The 22043-nt window shown below is 45.0% G+C and overlaps 1 protein-coding gene across 1 annotated transcript in view; it reads right to left on the bottom strand.

Moving 5' to 3' along the window:
* The window catches only part of LOC311052802 (cadherin-4-like), a gene marked incomplete at its 3' end in the record, with an annotated part of 305420 nt that overhangs the window by 16664 nt on the left and 266713 nt on the right, over positions 1–22043 (bottom strand). The window contains exons 9-11 of the mRNA XM_084068012.1: positions 19489–19626; positions 14697–14882; positions 9592–9848 (exon numbers count right to left, since the gene is read on the bottom strand). Coding sequence (XP_083924138.1) covers positions 9592–9848; positions 14697–14882; positions 19489–19626 — 581 coding nt within the window. The remainder of the gene's footprint in view (positions 1–9591; positions 9849–14696; positions 14883–19488; positions 19627–22043) is intronic.

Here is a 22043-nt window from a genome sequence, read left to right as displayed (position 1 = left end):
CAACACCGCTGTGGGGCGACTGGCAGTCAGTGGCCAAGACTAACTTTTAATGAAGTGTTTTCTGTTTAGTTGAAAAGGTAAACACTTCTTGTTTACCCTGTGTGGGAAAAAAAAACTAATTAACGTACATTGTGCTGTGAACGTTTTTAAATGTTTTCTCTCACCTTATTTCAAATGCCTCCTCAAGCAGAGGCCTACACTGAAGTTTGTCTCATTTGGGGGTCGGTGTGTGTGTGTGTGTGTGTGTGTGTGTGTGTGTGTGTGTGTGTGTGTGTGTGTGTGTGTGTGTGTGTGTGTGTGTGTGTGTGTGTGTGTGTGTGTGTGTGTGTGAGTGCGTGGGGTGAATGGATGATTAAGGCTGGCAGGTTTAGTGATGTTAGCAAGCAGCAGGGAGGAGGTACGACATTTATTTTTCAAACCCATGACCCAGAGGACGAAAAATGCATGTCTCAAGCTCAGGCACGGTGTTGTGGGTAATCATTTATGCGAGCCAGTGTTGATTTTGTCGACTTTAAAACTATGACAAAAAATGTTTGTCGACTACCTTTTTTCACTGACGAAAACGAAATTAAAACGAAATAAATACTATGCTGTGATGACTAAAACTATATCGAAAATTTGGTCAACAAATAAAAACCAGACTAACATGTTAGAGAGGTACTAGTGGAGAAGAGATCCAGTAGAACTAAAACATTTCATGTTTGGTTGCGCTCGGGTGTTGCGCTCTGAAAATAGCAGATCTAAAAGCCCACAACTTGTAGATCGGCTATTTTCAGCATGCAACCAAGTGTAAAATCAGCCAATACGACGCTATCAAGGCACCGCCAAAATACTTTTTAGTTGACTAAATCAACTGTAGATTTAGTCGACTATAATCTTATGATATTTAGTCGACTAAACTAGACTAAAACTATAACATTTCAGATGACTAAAATATGACTAAAACTAAATGGAATTTGATTCAAAAGACTATGACTAAAACTGAATCAAAATGTGCAGTCAAAATCAACACTGATGCGAGCGTCTCCCAATCCCATGTTAACCTGAACGTGCAGCATCTGACAGATGATGCATGATACCTCCCTCTGCCCTCCTTTGTCCCCCACCTCCACTTTGCCCTCCTAGTCCAAATCAACCCCCAACGTCCCCCCAGGACACTGTCCGTCTGCTTCCCCGCCCCCCTCGTCTGATGAGCACCTGTCAGGTTCAAACCACCACCTGCACTCATCTATCTCTCCATTGCCACAAAAATCAGGTCTGTTTCACTTTACTTTCCACTTTCGCAACTCTCTATCGTCATCACTTACTGTAACTCCACCATCCATTTTACAGAGAGATATATCTACCTCTTTGTCATTATGCCAAGAACCCGAACATAAATTAGACACAACGAAAATGGTGTGTCACGAGCAAAAGCATATTCCCATTCCTCATTCAAATAATGAGGTATATCACCTAACTCTTTGATGAACGGGGGCAAAGTTACATAAAATGCCTCCCTGGCACTTCTGCTGTTATCAGGTCTGTGGGAAGATAAGGCTTGGTTTGGCTTCCGGCCAAGCCTGAAGCACCGTTGAGAAAAATAAACAGACTCTACGGTGATGGGCAGGAACTTCACCCTACAGCTCAGTGGCCTTGTGTTTAGAGTATAGAGTGTCCAAAAGAAATGAAATGAGCGGTGCCTTTGATGAGTTTGATGAGCTGCTCAACAGCGCAGAAGGTAGGTCACAAAGGTACTACTCTGTTTGATGTGTGGGCGCTGGTATTCGTGTGGTACTACTCTATTTGATGTGTGGGTGCTGGTATTCAGACGGTACTACTCGTCGTACTGTACATGGCAGGCGATACACACTATGACGGACTGCAAAGTGGAAACCAGAAGTCCAGAGAACCCGCCTGCCTCCCTCCCACATGAACTGAACACACTTATGTTTATTTCCCTGGCCTGAAATACCTTTAATCATGGATTCTTCTTTAGTCTCTGCATGTGGGTTCACCTGCATCGCTACTCTGTGATGAGGAGGAAATATCAATACTTGGCTCAGATGTATTGCTTTTATATTTTCCCTCAGCTCCAGTGTTCAATGTTCTAACCCTTCTGAACAAAGAATTGTTCTCATGGGAGCAACATTGTCCTTTTGAAAGAAAGGCTGGGATCAAGGAGGACCGAGGGGCACGATCTACACCATACCATGCACAATATAGACTGACTGGAGCTGAAAGTTTGATGGAATGCATTTAAGTCAATGAGAGCTGAGTGGACAATAAAGGAAGACATATCACACTTTTCATTGTGCACACTATAGTTTTATTGAGCTAAGGAGCACAGGAGTAAGTTTCTGACTTGGCAGTAGACTATGAAGTTTGTTCTGGCAGATTCATCAGGCTCAGTGAGAGAAGCCAATTAAACAGCCCAGTCAGAAATGTACTTTGTGGTATTTAGATATCTCAATAAAATTATATAGTGCACACATCGGAAAGACAATCAGATCAGAAAACAATGTGTCATAATTATTTCAAGTCCACAAGATAGTGTTTTTTCCTTTGCTTGTCGGCTCAATGCATTACATCAAACTTTCAGTTCCAGTTTGCCTCCCAGTGCCAAAAGTTGCTAGACTTTACTTAGCCTTGGCTGGGGAGATGTAATGGAAAACACCTGAGAACCACTCCTACAAAGATACACAAGATAACAAAAACAAACCAAATTTTAAAAATAATTTATACAATGTCAATTTGAAGTTCGGAGGTATTAGCGGTTCCAGTCAGTCCATTAGTAGCAGGTTTTAAAGAGTCAAGAGGTTCTATGTGGAAATAATACAGCCTTGTGCTGAAATTGGAAATACATTTTACTTTTGAATTCTTAATTGTGCTTAAACTCGAGTACTTGGTGGTGGAGCCAAAATTCCTTTCTGTTTATTTTGTTTTATTTAATTTAAATTAATGGTGTGGCCTTAATCAATCACCGTCAGTGGGTGGTTGCCACGGTAACCATTATATCCTGGCAATGGATGATTGTGGGCAGGTGTGTGCTGGGGAAGGCAAAACAGTTTTTGACCGTGTTCATGCCGTGCCAGGTTGACGTTTTCATGTCTTTGTTTAATGAGTTTGTCACCTTTATAGAGTTAATAAATGGATTGACAAATCCAAAGATACAAGCACTATCTGGACATTGAATGAATTGCACGCGTCATTCTAAAGTCAACCCAGTTGCCCCTTGCAGGAGTACCTAAAGGTAAAGGACTCTACACTTGGCAAACAAACAGGAGAAGGGCGCACACCAGCATTGATGAGGTGCTGCTGACCTTGGTAAATAAGTCTAAAAGTGAAGAAAAGGCTGCACACTCAAAGCCACGATGCAGGATAATTTATTAAATGAATACCAACTTTTCGACCTGGAAAGGTTTTCTTCAGGGATTGCGTCTTCACTTTTAAACTCAAGTACTTACAACACTATTTGACCAGGTATACGTATCTACACTGACTCGTAAAAAGTTGATGTGCACCACTGACAATATTGCAGGTGCATTTTCAATTATGTTGTCAGCACGGTGGAAGGCCAGCTGGTCATTTAAAGGTTGGTTTACATTTAAAATCCATAGAGCTTTAACATAAAGACAGAACGCTGCAGGTAGACAGAATGCTGTGTCAGGCCTTTTGGGCTGTGGCCAGCTGTGTGTGTGTGTGTGTGTGTGTGTGTGTGTGTGTGTGTGTGTGTGTGTGTGTGTGTGTGTGTGTGTGTGTGTGTGTGTGTGTGTGTGTGTGTGTATTTAACCCAGAATTTAGTGCTCCTTATTAACCCTCTTAACCTTGCTACTCAGAGTGCTAGACTGGCTCATAATCTCTGCAGCCTTTGAGAGATGGGCAATGTCAAGATATAGACCCATCCCTGCCCCCTGACCTCGAACTGCTGAGATGGAACTTGGCCAAGAGGCCTTTCTACCCGCTGAATTTGCATAATTATGCAGGGATGATTCACAAGCCGTGCACTTCAATTAGAAATCTCTGTGTACAGGAGGAAATATTCAGTTGGACAATATAGCACCTGGCCATATTCTGTAGAACCTCACTATTCTAAATGCCTCAAGGCTGAAGGTCATTTGAACCAGAAAAACAGAGTAAATTTAAACAGAATTTGAACACACTGAAATAGAAATGCACTCAGAGATGCTACACCCACGGCACATGCTACTGTATGTATATGACCTTGACCTTTGAACGGTTTGTAAACATTACATTAAAAACTAGTCCATACCCGGTGATGTGCGCACCCAAACTGTATTCATATTTTTAGGTTATGCACTTTGTATGCATAGTTTAACGTTTGGAGAGGAGCACTGCTCACTGCGCGTGGTGTGGTGTGTGTGACAACATTGAATCGTCGCCACAACCATAAGAAGTCCACGTTTACGTTGAGTTGACTAAGGCTAATTAGCAGATAAATAATGGATTGTATTTATAATGCACTTTACATTTGTGAAAATCTCAAAGTGCTAGATCCGAATCTGGTCTGAGGACACAGACGCTATGCTACAATCCTTGACGAACGGAAAAGCAAAAACCAGAAGTGAAGTGAACCCACCTGCCTCCCTCCCCAACGAACTGGACACCTGGGCCATCAGCAGCACCAGCAGAGGAGACCAGCCCTCTAACCATCTCGGAGGACGACGTGCGCACAGCCTTCAAACGGGTCAACATCCAGAAGGCGCCGGGACCTGATGGGATTCCAGGCCGGGCCCTTAAAGCATATGCAGACCAGCTGGCGGGTGTCTTCGCTGACATCTTCGACCTCTCCCTCTCCCAGGCTGTGGTCCCCGCAGGGTTCAAAATGTCAACCATTGTCCCCATCCCCAAAAAAGCCAAAGTGACATGCCTGAATGACTGGAACTCTGCCGCTCTCACCCCGATAGTCAGCAAATGCTTTGAGAAGCTGGTGAGGGAATACATCTGCTCCACGCTACCTGCCTCACTGGAACCGAGGCAGTTTGCATACCGAAAAAACAGATCCACCGATGACGCTATTGCCATGGCTCTCCACACAGTCCTCTTAGTAGAGTCAAAAATGGAGGTTCCGTGACCATCCTTTGGCAAGTAAGGTTTGACGATTGATTTGACCTCTATGGACCCTTTAGAAAAGATTTAGCCCCCAGGTCCCTCCCAAAAATCCTGGCATTTTTTGCTAGACAGCCAAATTCAAAATGGCGCCCGGCGCCATCTCTAAAAATTAACTTTTGATCTGAATGACCTAGAATCATGTATGAAGGCACTTTTCCATACAAGTCAACCATGAGGATTCCAAATCTGACACAATTTTAATTGTAAGACCTTGTTTTGACTCCGAAATTCAAGATGGCCGACATCCAGTAGAGTAAAAACTTATACCCAGGGGGCAAAGGGGGGTATGCTGCATTTGCCCTGCCATAAAAGGTTGGCCACCAGAAATAATATCTATGACCCAGTAGGATCACAACCTATATGGACAACCCGGTCACCTTGCTGCTGGAAATCCAATATGGCCGCCTCAATATTATCAGAAAGTAGCTTTGGCAATAACTTTTGAACCAGATGGGCTAGAAATAAAAACTTGGTGTCTATTTCATGGTTTCAGAGCATGAGAAACTCAATGGAATACTTATCTTTATGATTGGGTGTGTCTGGACCTTTCATTTGCATATTTCCAAGATGGACGCCACGCGAAAATGAGTTTTACTATGACTTTTACAGTGACAGCTGACTGTTATGGCAACAAGTCTGCTTTTTAAGCAATATGAACACATTTGGTCAGTTTGAGCTTTAATTTATATGTTGTCAATATGGCAGACCCACACCATGAGTCTGGTCAGAGTCGTGTAATCCGGGACACAGAGATGGTAGTCAAGGTCATGGCAGCAGTGGAGACTAACCCATGATCAACATATCTACAGGACAGTGTGCTGATTCCACAGTCAAGGACGACTTGATGAGTGTGAAAGAACTGGGAGGCACTGAAGGCACTGTGTGAGTCACTGTCCAGTGAACAGAAGAAGACAAGCATAATGAAGCTTAACACTTTCTACACTCAAAACACATCATCTAAAATATCTAAGGGGAAAACCTCAGCACCTGGCAAGAGCAATGAAATTACTGCCCTCCTGCGCATGACCCAAATCATAGCCAGTGGTGGAGAACTCAACCTTGTCTTTATAGGCAACCACGAGTGCAGTGACTTCCCCCCTTCCCTCTTCCAGGAAGATGGCAGGATGAGAACAGGTACCAAGGCAAGCCTTGTTAAGGTCCTGAAAGAGGAGACCAAAGTTGCATGCATCCCTGACCTGCCTACAGAAGACATAAAAACAGCAGTAGTTATTGATGCCATGTATGCCATGCGCCATTGGTCGTTCCTGAAAGGTGAAGCATTTGGAACAATCGCTGAACGATACCAACGTCTGCTGTTGAATGATGTGCCTGCTGGCACAGAGATCATTCACTTCTGTTTTGACCGGTACAGTGGACCTAGTCTTAAGACAGCTGAGCAAGAACACAGATATGCTTGACCAAAACCTGCCAAAGAATATGAAGTCAGTATGCATTACACAGCTCCAGATCCTCAGGAGTTTTTTGCTGTGTCAGCTAACAAGGCAAACCTATTGAGTTTCCTCTGTGACGAATGGTGTGAAAATGAGAAACTTAAGGCGGCCCTTGGTCCAACACATCTTTACCTGGGTGGGGGGGTTAAAGAAGAGACAAGGAGTGTGGTGATCAATGAGGGGTCTATTGAAGATGTCCCTGCACTAGAATCCACACAACAGGAGGCTGATACAAGAATAATACTCCACACCCTGTACAGCGTCCAGAATGACAAAGTTGACAGAGTTCTCATCCATGCCAATGACACAGACAACATCATCATGTGCCTTTACTATGCAGCAACCCATCTCAGATGCCTTCCAGAGCTGTGGGTGAGAACAGAGCAAAATTCATACCTTCCTCTCCATCAAATGGTATCAGCACTGGGGCTCGCACAGTGTCGTGCCCTGCCCTTTATCCATAGTTTAAGTGGCAGAGATACTGTACCACCAGCTATCCCTTCTTCACTGGGAAGAAGGCATGGTTCAAGGCCATCATGCGTCTGGATCTCTGCACTTGAGGAGTTTGGTGAAAACTCTTATGATTCCCTCTCAGATGACGTCCATAAATCCGGCACGAGACCTCACAATTGCTGTATATACATCCAAAGAGGACCACCAGGAGGATTTTGACCTGAGTAAGCTTAGAGTGTACAAGTTCCTCAATAATAGATCAACCCTCTTAAAGCTGCTGCCCCCGACAGAGAATGCCTTTGACCTGCACCTGAGAAGAGCTGTCTCTCAGTGCTAGCAATGCAGTCCCCCTTGCATCTACCGAGCCAGCCTGGCCTGTGTCAATGAACAAGGCAATATCATGCAGCTGTATCAAAGGCTGCCAAAAAAAACTGTTCCCGTGCAAAGAAGGCAATTCCATGCTACTTAGGATGCCGTTGCCAGGGACTGGAGACACGATGCAGCAGGATCAGTGCAACACATGACAACAGTGACAGTGAATAGCATTGTACCATAGTATCATTGGCTTTAGAAGCAGGCAAGACAGCACCATAGAGGTCAAAATGAACCTTTTGTAGGCAACCTCAATTCCGCCTTTACTCTATTTGTCACTAAGTAGTCTATCTTTTGTTATGTTACTTGAATGCATACCACTATGTTAATTTGTATAGCCCTAAAGTTGAAGTTTATGGCAAGTCTTGGAGTGTGCATGTGTCGGTTTATATTGTATTTAGTTTATTAAAATGATACATAAGATACGTTGTGGGCTTTTTCTCCGATTTTCTCTGCAATCATCCCCACAACTATAGATCTATAAATCAATAAATCTGAGGGGAAATGTAATACCATACATTATTTATGACTGCAGCCATATTGACAACATATAAATTAAAGCTCAAACTGACCAAATGTGTTCATATTGCTTAAAAAGCAGACTTTTTGCTGTAAAAGTCATAGTAAAACTCATTTTCGAGTGGCGTCCATCTTGGAAATATGCAAATGAAAGGTCCAGACACACCCAATCATAAAGATAAGTATTCCATTGAGTTTCTCATGCTCTGAAACCATGAAATAGACACCAAGTTTTTATTTCTAGCCCATCTGGTTCAAAAGTTATTGCCAAAGCTATTTTCTGATAATATTGAGGCGGCCATATTGGATTTCCAGCAGCAAGGTGACCGGGTTGTCCATATAGGTTGTGATCCTACTGGGTCATAGATATTATTTCTGGTGGCCAACCTTTTATGGCAGGACAAATGCAGCATACCCCCCTTTGCCCCCTGGGTATAAGTTTTTACTCTACTGGATGTCGGCCATCTTGAATTTCGGAGTCAAAACAAGGTCTTACAATTAAAATTGTGTCAGATTTGGAATCCTCATGGTTGACTTGTATGGAAAAGTGCCTTCATACATGATTCTAGGTCATTCAGATCAAAAGTTAATTTTTAGAGATGGCGCCGGGCGCCATTTTGAATTTGGCTGTCTAGCAAAAAATGCCAGGATTTTTGGGAGGGACCTGGGGGCTAAATCTTTTCTAAAGGGTCCATAGAGGTCAAATCAATCGTCAAACCTTACTTGCCAAAGGATGGTCACGGAACCTCCATTTTTGACTCTACTATCTAGCTGCCTAGCACATGGACAACAAGCTGCTGAAGGACAAATGTGTACGTACAGTATGTTGTTCGTGGACTACTACTGGAGCACCCCAGGGATGCGTGCTGAGCCCTCTCTTCTACTCCCTGTACACGTACAGCCACACATGACTCCAACACCATCATAAAGTATGCAGACGAAACGACAGTGATAGGTCAAATCGTCAACAATGACTATAGAGTCTGACTATAGAGAGGAGATCAACTCTGGTGCCGGGAGAACAACCTCGCCCTTAACGTCGACAATACCAAGGAGCTGATCGTGGACTTCAGGAGGCCGCGGAGAGATCATGCGCCCATCCTCATCGATAGTGCTGTAGGTGGTAAGGGTCAGTTCAAGTTTCTCGGAGTACACATCGAGGAGGAGCTCAAATGGGAGACACACACCACACACGTGAGGAAAAAGGCTCAGTAGCGACTGTACTGGCTTCGCCACCTGAAGAAGTTCGGAGTAGGACACCGCATCCTCAGGCTGTACTACAACAGCTCAGTTGAAGGCGTTCTATCAGACTGTGTTACGTTACGGCCTGGTATGGGAACTGTACTGCCCGAGAAAAGATTAGCCCACAGCGAGTAGTTCGATCAGCAGAGCGCATAATGGGAGACGAGCTCCCCGCGCTCCAGGAACTGTACATCGTTTAACCGCATACTACAGTATCCCTATTCTGCGAAGGGCATTCAGCGAAAATAGCAGATCCACAAGCTCACAACGTGTCACAAAGCAATTTGGTGTAGAGGGGAAAAAGTTGTATTGTTGACCGAAGTACAAAGTACTATGAGTAGGACACCGCATCCTCAGGCTGTATAATATACTAAGTATACTATACATAGTACTTTGTACTTCTGTCAATAGGGTTTAATTGGTTAATCCAGTTAATGTGTACCTGATGGTCTGTGGCATCTGCAGCCTGTCGGGGTCGGAGGCAGAGAATGTTGTCAGGCTAGTGCCTGCAGGGACACCCTCCTCAAAGCGGATGTGCTTGGGGTTGGTGAGGAAGTAAGGTGGCTCGTTAATGTCCTGGACGGAGATGGTGACCCCCGCTGTGGACTGGAGCGAGGACTGGATTCCGCTGGCCAGGTGGGCCTGGTTGGATACCACCACCGTCAGCATGAAGGCACGGTTCATCTCAAAGTCCACCGGCTAGAGGTAATGAGAGGGATGAGATATACAGTAGTAAGTCCCGGTAAAACCCAGGTTGCTATATTCAGATCTTCTGTTCACAAAACACTGGAGGTAGGCTAGCGTGTGGAGAGAGGTTTTTAGAACCCAGCCGGAGGGAATAAATACAGTACAGTCCTCATTTCAGAGTGTGTCTGATTCTAAACGTATCACACTAGAAGTTAGCGGCCCGAACGTCTAGCGTGACGCGTCGTTCACTTTGCAGTGCCACCTTACAGGCACCTCACAGTGTGAGAGAGAGTTTTGTGCTCTCCTAAATCCACGGCAGGCTTTGAAAGTACCCACTTCAGAAAGAGGTGACGTGCATCACCTCTCCAATGACCAAAACCCACTATGGAAGCCGTCGAACTGGTGCGATCTGACGGCATCCTAGAATTTATAGGTAGGATGTGATGTCATGCGTGATGTCATGCTGTCGTGAGATTACGTCACACTGGCGTGATGTCAGATTACGTCACACTGGATACATACGTACATACTGACAACCGACATGGCGCAGGATTCAAATTGTATATATATAGATGGAAGTTCATTGTAATACCAGACAGCACCTCAGATTAATTGAACCTCTTATCTTTAAACTTCCCTAAACCTTCGCCTCCTCTTCCAACAATCCACCCCCAAAACCGCCGCCCACCATTTCAACCCTCCACACCTGTAATTACCACCCCTGCGTTGAGTGCAGAGCCGGCCAGGCTTAAACTATTCATAGGCTCTTGTATTGACTCTGCCGTGTTCACCTCTCTCTCTGTGTGTGTGTGTGTGTGTGTGTGTGTGTGTGTGTGTGTGTGTGTGTGTGTGTGTGTGTGTGTGTGTGTGTGTGTGTGTGTGTGTGTGTGTGTCTGTGTGTGTGTGTGTGTGTGTGTGTGTGTCTACATCTACAGTGGTTTCTGCTGGTTGAGCCTAAACTGGAGTGTCAGCTCTGCGCTCTCTCCTAATGTAAACCACGTGCCGGTAGGTTGAAATGAACAGAGAGATAGAAATAGTGTGAGAGAGAGAGTGTGAGATAGGAGGGGGGGGGGGGGGGGTGAATGACACTGCTTGTAGGTGATGCTGGAACATTTTTACATAAGTTTGATGATTATCGTCACACGGCTCATGTCTGCTGCTATTGATGCTGACGATAAAAGACTGTGAGCTCATCTGTATGTTGTGATGCCTTAAGGCTTAGTGTTATCAGTGGACGGCGTGTGACAGCCCGATGTAAGGAAGCATCCGTCATCATGCAGACAGATCCGTGGCCTTGTGTGCCAGATGGAGACATGTCTTATATATGTGGGAAGGTGTTGGTATGTGTACTGTTGAGTTTTTTTAATCATTTTTATGAAGGGAGGAAAGACATGCACATCCACACCCAAAGTTGGGCAGGTGCTAAGCGAGAAAAAAAAGAAAACTAAAAGAGAACGCTCGTCGCTCACACACTGTGGGCTCCAGTTGCAGATTTTTTTAATTGCACCTGGGTGCTGCTGTGATGTTTCGGGCTCTCGTCCTTCCTCAGATGTCTGAGGAAGGGTATCCCGTTTTTGCTAGAGTGACCTACAAGTCTGAGAATTTTAGTTGTTACAATATACCAATTAACCCATTAAGACCGGAAAAGCATCTGTGTCATTTTAAGATTTCTTTGGGCTATTCAAAAATAGCAGATATACAAGCACATAGCGCTTTGAGCTTGTAGATCTGCATTTTATTTGAAATTGTGAAAATTTGTGCAAATCTTTGAATTTAGATTTTTGAAATTGAACATTGCTATGAGCTGTATATAATAAAAAAATCTAAAATGACACAGATGCGTTCCTGGTCTTAATGGAAGAATTCCTGTGTGGCCAGTGGAGGTGGGCTGCAGAGGCTTTGTAGCCAGTTCCACCGCAAGGCTCCTGAAGGAGGTAGGGATCAGAGGGCTCGCCCAACGGAAGGCAAACAAAGAACTTGGCACTGCCGCTGAAAAGAGCAGTCACTGTCTGTGGCTGAAACGTAGGGACACAACATGGGCTGCCAAATTACCACATGGTGCCACCGTGCAACACACACCCAGGTCTGATTAGCCTGTGGTGGGTCTTGTGATAAATGGCCGAAACACCCAATGAGGTCGGGGCACATGACTGAAGATGTGTTGAACTGGTGGCACCACGTGATCATTGCCAAATTCCACCCCACAGGACAAATCCATCCCCATTCAATTGTTGTGCTGAATATCTTGAAAATGTGTGCAAATCTTAAAGAGAACATTTGTAACTCAAATCATGGCTTCTGGGGGGGGTCCCTGGAACAAATTATTTCGAGATGGCTCACCTTTATTTTATTTGTTTATTTGGACGGGACATCGCATATTATTAATGAACAAAATAATGATGTAATGTAAATACACCGGATTTAGCAAGAATGCTAATTTCCATCCATAGTCCCCAGTAAAAACCCAGTCCCATATAAAAACAAGCAAACAATACAACAAACACAGTAGAGTGCAAAAGGTACAAAAAGGAGGGAAACAAATAACAGTAAAAGTAGGCTATTTTAACCTTTTAAAGACAAAACACAGATAAAACACAAGGAAAAACAACGGTGAGGAGCACCCGCCAGGGGGACATAGCGCCTCAGTCCTACTCCTCGCGTTTAACACCCCCCGCTGACACAGGGGCCGTCCCAGCCCGTACGTCCAGCTACAAAGATCTCTCTCCCAGCCCGCTTCCCTCCCCGAACACGGCCAATTGTGTTCAAATACACTCGAGCAAACTGGATGCACCGCGTTGGATTCAAACCTCTAGACTCCGCAGAGGTGGGCAGGTATTTTACCCCCAACACCCATGTTGTGTAGTGTTGTGTACAGTTGTGTAGTGTGGTATATTGTTGTGTTGTGTAATGTTATGTACTCGAGCCCATGAGTAGTGACCCTGTGGTGCATCCTCAGGCAGCCAATCAACAAGCCGTTCTATGCTCAAGGATCACTGATAAACAGCCACTGGTATTCAGAGCACTGGGGGTTTTCACACACGCGCGCGCGCGCGCACACACACACACACACACACACACACACACACACACACACACACACACACACACACACACACACACACACACACACACACACACACACACACACACACACACACACACACACACACACACACACACACACACACACACACACACACACACACACACACACACACACACACACACACAGCCTGAGGGTAGGATGCGGATGAGGGATGAGAGTTCAATAACATGGCCTCAACCTGTTGCCCACAAGCAAACAAATCTCCCATCACCCCCACATCGCTGTGCTGTGTCCCCCTCTGACTTATCCCTCGTCTCCTTGAGATCCACCCACTCTCTCTCCTCCCTATTCTGCTCATTCCTCTCCTCATCTCCACTTGCGCTGCCATCCTCTGCATTCGTCATAAGCTGTGATTTACATATTATCTTAATGAGTCATCCGAGGATGGTGTTTGTGTGTTTACGCGAACACTTGTTTGTGTGCCGACGCTATTACCAGTGAGGACGCTGCCTCATGAGCTCCCCAGAGAGCAGTCTAAACGTGTGACATGTTCTGGTTGAGACCTCAGCCCTTGTTCAGAGAGGAGCCGGGGTCCCTGCTGGGAGATTGCAACAAACTTAGATGTCAGTGCAATGTAGCGATGTATCTCTGCCAGCAGCCACAGAGGCCCTGGTACACACTCACAGTAGAAATACCAACGCAGAGCCTTCCAGTGACTTCTCGCCTGCCTATCCCAGGTTGTTTGATATGAAGCCGATTAGTGTGGGTAGCCATTCCAGCTCCTGGTCCCCAGAGAGAGTTAAAGCCTTTTTGTTTACTCTCTGAGACAGTCTATTCGTCGCTGTTCCCTTGGGAGTCCTGTCTCTTATTTTATGATTTCCTGATAACTTCCCCATGGGTCACTACGGAAGCGTACAGCTGCCTGCTGAATTTTATCAGGAACTGAGTGGAGAGGAAAAGATTATAAAAGGCAGTCATCTAGAGATAATGAAGAGAAGCAAAATGCCAGCGCTCGGTGCTCTGGGCTGACCAATTATAAATTATTACAAGTTATAATACTCCATACCTTGTTATAAGTGCATCATTTTAGACATTTATAACAAGTGTTATAATGCATAATAAATGTAGTTATAACACATTATAGACCCGACCGTACTATAAAGTCTTAAAGAAAAAAGCAAAACAAAAAAGTATTAAAAGTAAAAGTCTAAATGGGCTGAAGCATTAAACAGTGTGTCAGAGTTTAACTCTACCAGAGCAAGTTGTTACAAGACAAGACTTTGTTGTTGCAGCCACAGTAACTACTACTTTATGACTGCATAAAAACACTAGATTGTAATTGAGAAATCAATACCAAATTCCTACAATGGGTTCAGCAGCTATTGTGTTGCAAGTCTGCACGCTTGTGTGTGGGTTATGAAGGACACAGAGGTCTCCAATCCCTCATTTGGACATGAAGGGTTTTTTCAAAGGCAAAGGACCGCAATTTGTCCTCAGGTGATTCCCTGGACTATTGCTGTTAACAACCATCCTGACAGCAAAACGGCCACCCGACACTCCACATAGTGATATAACACCACTTCATGTGTGTGTACAATACAACATTAACCTTTATGGGGTTGGAGGTGGGCTATATGCTCATTGGTTGGCATTTTACCTTAAAAATATATTTTAAAAAAGACAGGCACTGGATCTGAAATCTGAGGTTGAGCGTTGCTGCTCAAAACGTCCTTACCTTTGAGGATTAGAAATCATTTTAAAGACAGCTACTTGGTGTGCAGATTTTACGGCCTCAGTTTCACTTGGCATCTTACCTTCACCACGGTGACCATGCCGTCGTTGGAGACCGGGTCGGTGCGGATGGTGAAGTGTCCGGTGGGGTCTCCACTGATGATCCGGTAGACGGCGTTCCAGTTGGGTGAGTGAGGCTGGTCGGCATCGATCACAGTCAGGTTAGCCACTGCCACGTCCACCCTGTTCTCTGGAACCTCACCTGTAAACTGACGGGGCATGGGAGGGAGAGAGGGAGAGAGAGAGAGAGAGAGAGAGAGAGAGAGAGAGAGAGAGGGGGAGAATGTTAGCCTACACCACAATGGTGCTTCAATCCGTCTTTATCTTGGCTGGAGCTGCAGCCTTCTGGGATCTTTCACGAGCCATTTGAGGATGACAATTTTTACAATGTGCCACTGAGTGCCTTTCACCACCATGTTCATGTGTATTTTACAATATAAGCCGACTCTCACTTCCCTTCCTTTTGGGTTTGCAGTTATAGCAAGCGTAACGAGGCCACTCTTTCAATTCAGTAAAAAAAAACACTCTCTCTCACACACACGCACGCACACACACACACACACACACACACACACACACACACACACACACACACACACACACACACACACACACACACTTCTGTTCCAGTACCAATGGCTCTCCATTCTCTATTGCCATCCTAGACAGCAATAATATTCCATTGTGTTTAAAGGCATTAAGGCAGAGGAGGATGGACAGTGTGGTGACAGACAGAGAGGGCTGCAGTGACAGAGGCTCAAGCAGCTGTGTAAGTCTGTATGAGAGGTTTGAAGATGTTCTCCTGCTCTACAGACACATGTGCTTTGTCCTGATAAGCCTGATGAAGAGTGAAGCTCTGTCTGCCGTCTGTCTGTTCTGGTGGGATTGATCAAAGCTATCCAGACTCAGGGGATTAAAGCAGAGAGAGAGAGAGAGAGAGAGAGAGAGAGAGAGAGAGAGAGAGAGAGAGAGAGAGAGAGATGTCCATGTACCGTACAACAGTGACATGTACCCATCCCACAAATATGTCCATCAAACCCGGCCTCCTCTTCATCACATCACACCACAACAGGCTTGTGTGGCCATGTTGGCTACAGGCAACAAGAGTAACTGAGCTGCTTATTTGAGTGTAGGATATAAAATAGCAAAGCCCCCTGACCAAACAATCCACCAGACCATAATACCCTGCCTGGCATCCCTCAACATCAGGCCAGCAAACAGCCCACGGCAGCGGGCAGATCAGTGTGTGTGTGTGTGTGTGTGTGTGTGTGTGTGTGTGTGTGTGTGTGTGTGTGTGTGTGTGTGTGTGTGTGTGTGTGTGTGTGTGTGTGTGTGTGTGTGTGTGTGTGTGTGTGTGTGTGTGTGTGTGCGTGTGCGTACGTGCGTGTGTGTGTGTGTGTGTCAGGAGAGCTGTTTAAAGACTCATAACTTTAAGACAACACACACAAAGTTTTGTGTTGTCGAAACATTGCCAAACATTGGGGCTCTGCACAGCTCTCAATATCCTAGTTAAAAGCTACAACCTGGATGAATTTGTATGAATAAAATGGTTTTTTTTTTTATGTATTTTACCAATATGTATGGTAGAGATGTTAATGCAATATAACATCTGCAGTGGTTGGAGGTGGTCTCCCTACCTTCCATTGAGACATTTAGACCATGACACTTGGTTGACAATGACAAGAAAAGTATTTAAAGTAGATGGCAAAACGGATTGTAAGAGATGAACAATCATCTTTATTTACGTAGTTCAGACGTACTCTCTCTTTCTACCTCCTACTGGTTCTATTTTAATCTTGTCATGTTAGAAACCACATGATATCTCTGTGTCTTTGACTAGTACCGGTTAACTTCCCTTCACTCTAACCTGACACTGGTTCAGGAGCTGTTAATAATGAACCAGGTGTGAGACCGCATTCATTAGAGACTCAGATTCTCTGATCTGATATTCATTCCTCTCTTTCTCTGATATCATGTCGCTCACGATGGAACAAAGGCGAGGCGGAGAACAGGCTCTGTCACTGTGACTGGCACGGGACGCAGCGTTCGACAAAACACCTCATGCCAGCGCAGCCACCCACCTGTCACTGTTGGCAGTGGAGGAACGAATGGAGGAGGAAGAGGGGGAGATGGGAAGAGAAGACATGTGACATAGAACCTAATCATGGGGACATTGTGGAGATGAGAAGCAGGAAGGAGGCCAAGGCACAGCGGTGACGCTACCTTCTGTACTGCACAGGGATTTCCCCCTGACTGCAAGTGTTTCACACGCGCACACACACAACAACAACAACAACAACAACAACAACAACAACAACAACATCCTACTACTCCATCCATCCATTCATGACCCTGAATCCTTCCTTCATCCCTTAACGCTCATCCCTTCATCCCCCATCCCTCCATTCTTACATCCCTCTCTCCGGACCCTCTATATATCCCTTCTGCATTATATCATATAATGCAATAAACATCTTTAAAATCATAACATGTAATATCTTATTTGGTATGGTCTGTCTATAATGTAAAAATAATGCATACATGTATGATGATCTGAATATCATAATATGAGGGAGTATACACACACACACACACACAGACACATATACACGCATGCACGGACGCACACACAGCCGCCTTGAAAAATAGGCCAGCTTCTGATAGGCGTGATTAAATATTAATCAACATTAAAGACAAATCCCCCAAACTTTCTATTTCTGGGACACTTTGATAGTGTGGATGTATGGGGTTTACTGCAAACAGTAAATATTTGCATAATCGCCCCGCGTTCTCACAAAATGGCATATGTTACCCCACTGCTAAACTGGATGATTTATGAGGGGAGTGGGTGAAAAGTGCTCTGCTCATCACAGCTCCAAGTCCTCCCCTAAAGTTCATCATCAATATCCATGATAGCATTAACTTGTTTCTGTGGCGATGATGGACATGCACTTAAACACACCGAAATACAGTTAGAGAATACCAATCTATTACTGGCCACTGTCATCCATATGCTGATGTCACAAGAGAATGCTAATGTAGACGAGAGGGGTGCGGGTGGTGAGTTAAGGAAGACATGATTTACAACAATGCCTGTGAGTCATCACTGTTACTGTATAAAACAATCCTTCATTCTCATCTCCTCTTCACACTGTTTCTTCACCATCACTTGGCTGTGCTCCACCAATCAACTTCTCTCTTTAAACACCTTTCTGGATGGGGTGAGGGACAAGTCTGAAGCCCAGCGGGTCATCTCACTGTCTATTCTGTTAGCGAGAAAACAACTACTGTCATGGACACAACCTTCAGTGGTTAATGTGTGGTTGAAGGAATTGGGAAATGTGTTACATTTTGTCAAGAATCAGATTTACAATGTCAAATAGAGGGGACCTTTTCCACAAAATGTTTCACCTGTCCTCTATCTACTTCATGAACTAAAGTGAGTGACATACCCTTCAGTGTACCCAATGGTTTCTGTAGGATCTGTTAGCTTGCATGATATGTAATATATTTTTCTCTGAAACCTTTTGGATGTGTCACTGCAATCATCTCTTTATAATTCATTTACATTTTGTTGCTTTTTTTGCAGTCTTCTTTCCCCCGTGGGTCTTTGTTGTCTGTTTGTTGAATCCAGAGTTGCATTTACTGTTTTATAATTCCCTTTGGAGTGCACACCCCCTCAATTTTCTCCGCCTTCTGTCATTTTTCCTCTTGCTCCCCGTGTCTCCCCTGCTGTGTGAGATGTACAGTAGCAGTTTCTGTGATGTACGCTTTGGCTGACACAAGCTGATACAACCACGCTTGCTCACCACCGTGAGGGTCTTAATGAGCCCCAGGGTGAATGCTAATGCTAATCTGTTAGCGCCTTCCTAGAGCTAGGCCTACTGCAGGTAGGTACTGCCACAGCTGCTGTGATCACAGTTGCAGTGCTAAGCATCTTATCTACCCAAGAGGCCTATCCTTACACACACACACACACACACACACACACACACACACACACACACACACACACACACACACACACACACACACACACACACACACACACACACACACACACACACACACACACACACACACACACACACACACACACACACACACACACACGCACGCCGTAATATTGAAGCCGAAAGCGAAACAGACACCTGGATGCAGAGAAACTCTTCATCATACCATTAAGCTATAATGTATCCTGGGATACAGGACACATGAACCTGTCTTGTCGCTTATGCTTCTGCCCCTCTAGCTATAAATAATACAGACTACCTCCATGCCTGTAGCCCTCTTATGTTATTGTACATTTGCTTCCCTTACCTAGAGCAATTCATTCCTCTGAGATTTGTCATTTCCCTGTTCTTAGCCAGCGGCCCGACCCTACCATTCACCCAGCTCTGTACACTTACTGGAACTGAGAGAGAGAGAGAGAGAGAGAGAGAGAGAGAGAGAGAGATAGAGAGAGAGAGAGAGAGAGAGATCCGTCCGATTTTTCATATTCCATCCTGATTAGCGAATTCCGAACATTGCTGGCCCACAATAACCTGACCTGTCGGAGACCTGTGCTCCGAGGAGCACTTTTTCTATTTTCATATTAAGTCACTACAGCCCATCCCTTACTCAAACCTTTTGCTCCTCACTCCATTGTTTAGTTTCTATATGATTCCATCACTTCTATTTTCACTCCCTCAGTTACTGCTCTCTTTATCTGTCCACTACCCCTCCCCCATCATACGATCCACCATTCACACTTTCCATCCCTTTCTCCCTCCCTTGCCACCTCACTAGCTCCCTCATTCCCTTCCCTTCACTCACGGTTCTGGAGGTGAGCATGGGGGGATTGTCGTTGATGTCGGAGACCATTATGATGGCTGTAGCCGTGTTGGAGAGACCAAAGTTCAGGTTGCCCTCCATGTCCGTCGCCTGCACGATGATGGTGTACTGGGACACTTTCTGTGGGAGTGAAGGAGAACACAAGAAGCACCATATGAGTCATCATCAGCAGAAAACAGCAGCCTTGGCTCCTACCCACCTGACCAGTCAACAGCTAAGAGCCTGGATGCAGAGGCAAAACAACAGTTTGTGTAAGAGCTGTCCGTGGTGCTGGTGTCAACACATCCTTCCTTGTGTAAAGAGCTCTCCGTGGTGCTGGTGTCTACAACACAACTTGTGTAGGAGTTCTCTAGCCTGGTAAACCCTCCCCCCGGAAATCTCATTTGTAATTTATTTCAGGAGTGAGTCTGGCATGATCGCCCATTCGGCATTTTGGCTGTGGGCTGGAGTTGGGCGGGAGTAATACCGTTGACTGACAACCCCTTCAGCCAATCAGCAGTGTTCCCCTTCAGCCAGTGCCTTTTTTTTTACCACCTCCAGACTCGGTTCCATTCGGGCTCACTCAAACTCGCCACCTGATTGGCCAACTTTCGCTGTCAATCACAGAACGATGAGCGACGACGCTGATAGGCTCGTCCATTTGGTGAACGGGCCAGAAACGCCCAGACAAGCCTTCAGGCCAGACTCCTTCCTGAAATCAAATGCAAATGAGATTTCCGGAGGGAGGGGGGTTTACCAGGCTAGGAGTTCTCTGTGGTCCTGGTGTAACCTTGCATCACCAGGCTTTCCACCGCGGAGGAAAGCCTGGTATTCATTCTAAACTGAGCCGTGTGATCCGGTTTCGAAAAAAACAAAAAAACAATCGTGTTCCGGTGGTGTTTTCCGGTTGGCGTTCAGTGATGTCATCAGTGACACTGATGGCATAATTATGGTATATATTGCCATGGAGTAGGCACTATATTAGACTACATACTTATTACATACTATACCATATTATATGCTAAATTATTCTACTATGACATGAAGTATACTTGACTGATATTATATACTGAATAAAGAGAAGGTTGGTTTCGGTTATTTGTTTTCTTTTTTTTCTGTTTTGTAAATCCAAGTGATTTGTTGTTTTTTGTGTTGTTAGTTTAGGTTGTTTGTTTATTTTATTGTTGTTTGTTTTGTTGTATTTTCTTACCTATGATAGTTATTCAAATGTTAAAAGGGTAGCACAATAAACTAAGGCTTCAGCGTACACCTTTTCGGTCTATGTTCAATGTTCAATGATAACAAATGATGAAGGTATTGTATATACATTTTTCCTCTCAATTATTTTGTTCTGTTTTGTAAAATATAATCTATTTGTGTTAACTTCTGTTGGTTAGATGATCATGACAGACATGGAGTTGTTTCAGACGCGATGATTGCATCTGAAGCTTAGCTGAAACCAGCTCGACCCACTGTTCCCGCATCAGTTACACCTACAGTATGGATCATGACATAAAAATCAATCAATCAATCCCCCCGACACGTCTCCTCTCCAGAAAAGAAAAGAAAAGAAAGAAAAGGGATCTAGGCTCGGCACCATCTGAGAGCTGCTGTAGAGTGGCGGCTCCCCGTGGGTGTGTCGAGACAGACGATACTTATTTAGTATCTCTGTTGGACAGATGTGAAGACAATGATCCGACTGACAGAGATTAATGGAGTATGGGCGATGCATTAATATGAGACAATGACAAATGCGGCTTCATCTTTGGGGACAACACAGCATCACTTCGATGGGGCCGCTGAAATTCCATCGCAGACTTATTTGTACAGTTGTACAAGTGCTGTTTGCTGCTGTGATACTGGATGTGTGCCGCCCCCTCCCTCTCTCCCCTTCTCTCTCTTCCTGACCCAGAGTGTGGTTAATGGGCAGCAAGAAGGACAAGGTACAGAAGCTGCCTTTCGGGATAATGCATCGCGTCACTGGGATTCACAATTACATTCCCAGCATCTCTCTCACCTGCTAATTACTGAGTAAATATCCCAATTAGGCTATGACTCCACATCAGGAGGATTAGACAGCTCCGTCTCAGCTCCAAACCAAGACGCACGACTCCAGCCCCACATGTGCACCCTCATTAACACTCCCACTCGGCAAGTATGGACATAAACAATGACACACATGAATGAGCGCGCGCACGCACGCACGCACGCACGCACGCACGCACGCACGCACGCACGCACGCACGCACACACACACACACACACACACACACACACACACACACACACACACACACACACACACACACACACACACACACACACACACACACACACACACACACACACACACACACACACACACATTCCTATACTGTATTTTCACATATTGTTTAAAAAGCTGAGATGTGTCTGGCCGTCCCATCAGTGCATGTACACACAAGCACTCTCGCTAATTAAACAAGGGAGTAATTATATATAGAGCTCTTCTGAACCTCTTAGCACGGTGACAACGCCACAACATCCCAGACCTTCCTCTGGAGGACTGCCATCGTCGA

This window comes from Gymnoscopelus microlampas (assembly GCF_963454915.1).
Source record: "Gymnoscopelus microlampas genome assembly, chromosome: 10".
NCBI classification, from domain to species: Eukaryota; Metazoa; Chordata; class Actinopteri; order Myctophiformes; family Myctophidae; genus Gymnoscopelus; species Gymnoscopelus microlampas.
The sequence above is the reverse complement of the archived record's forward strand: the minus strand, read 5'-3'. Positions and strand labels throughout refer to the sequence as shown.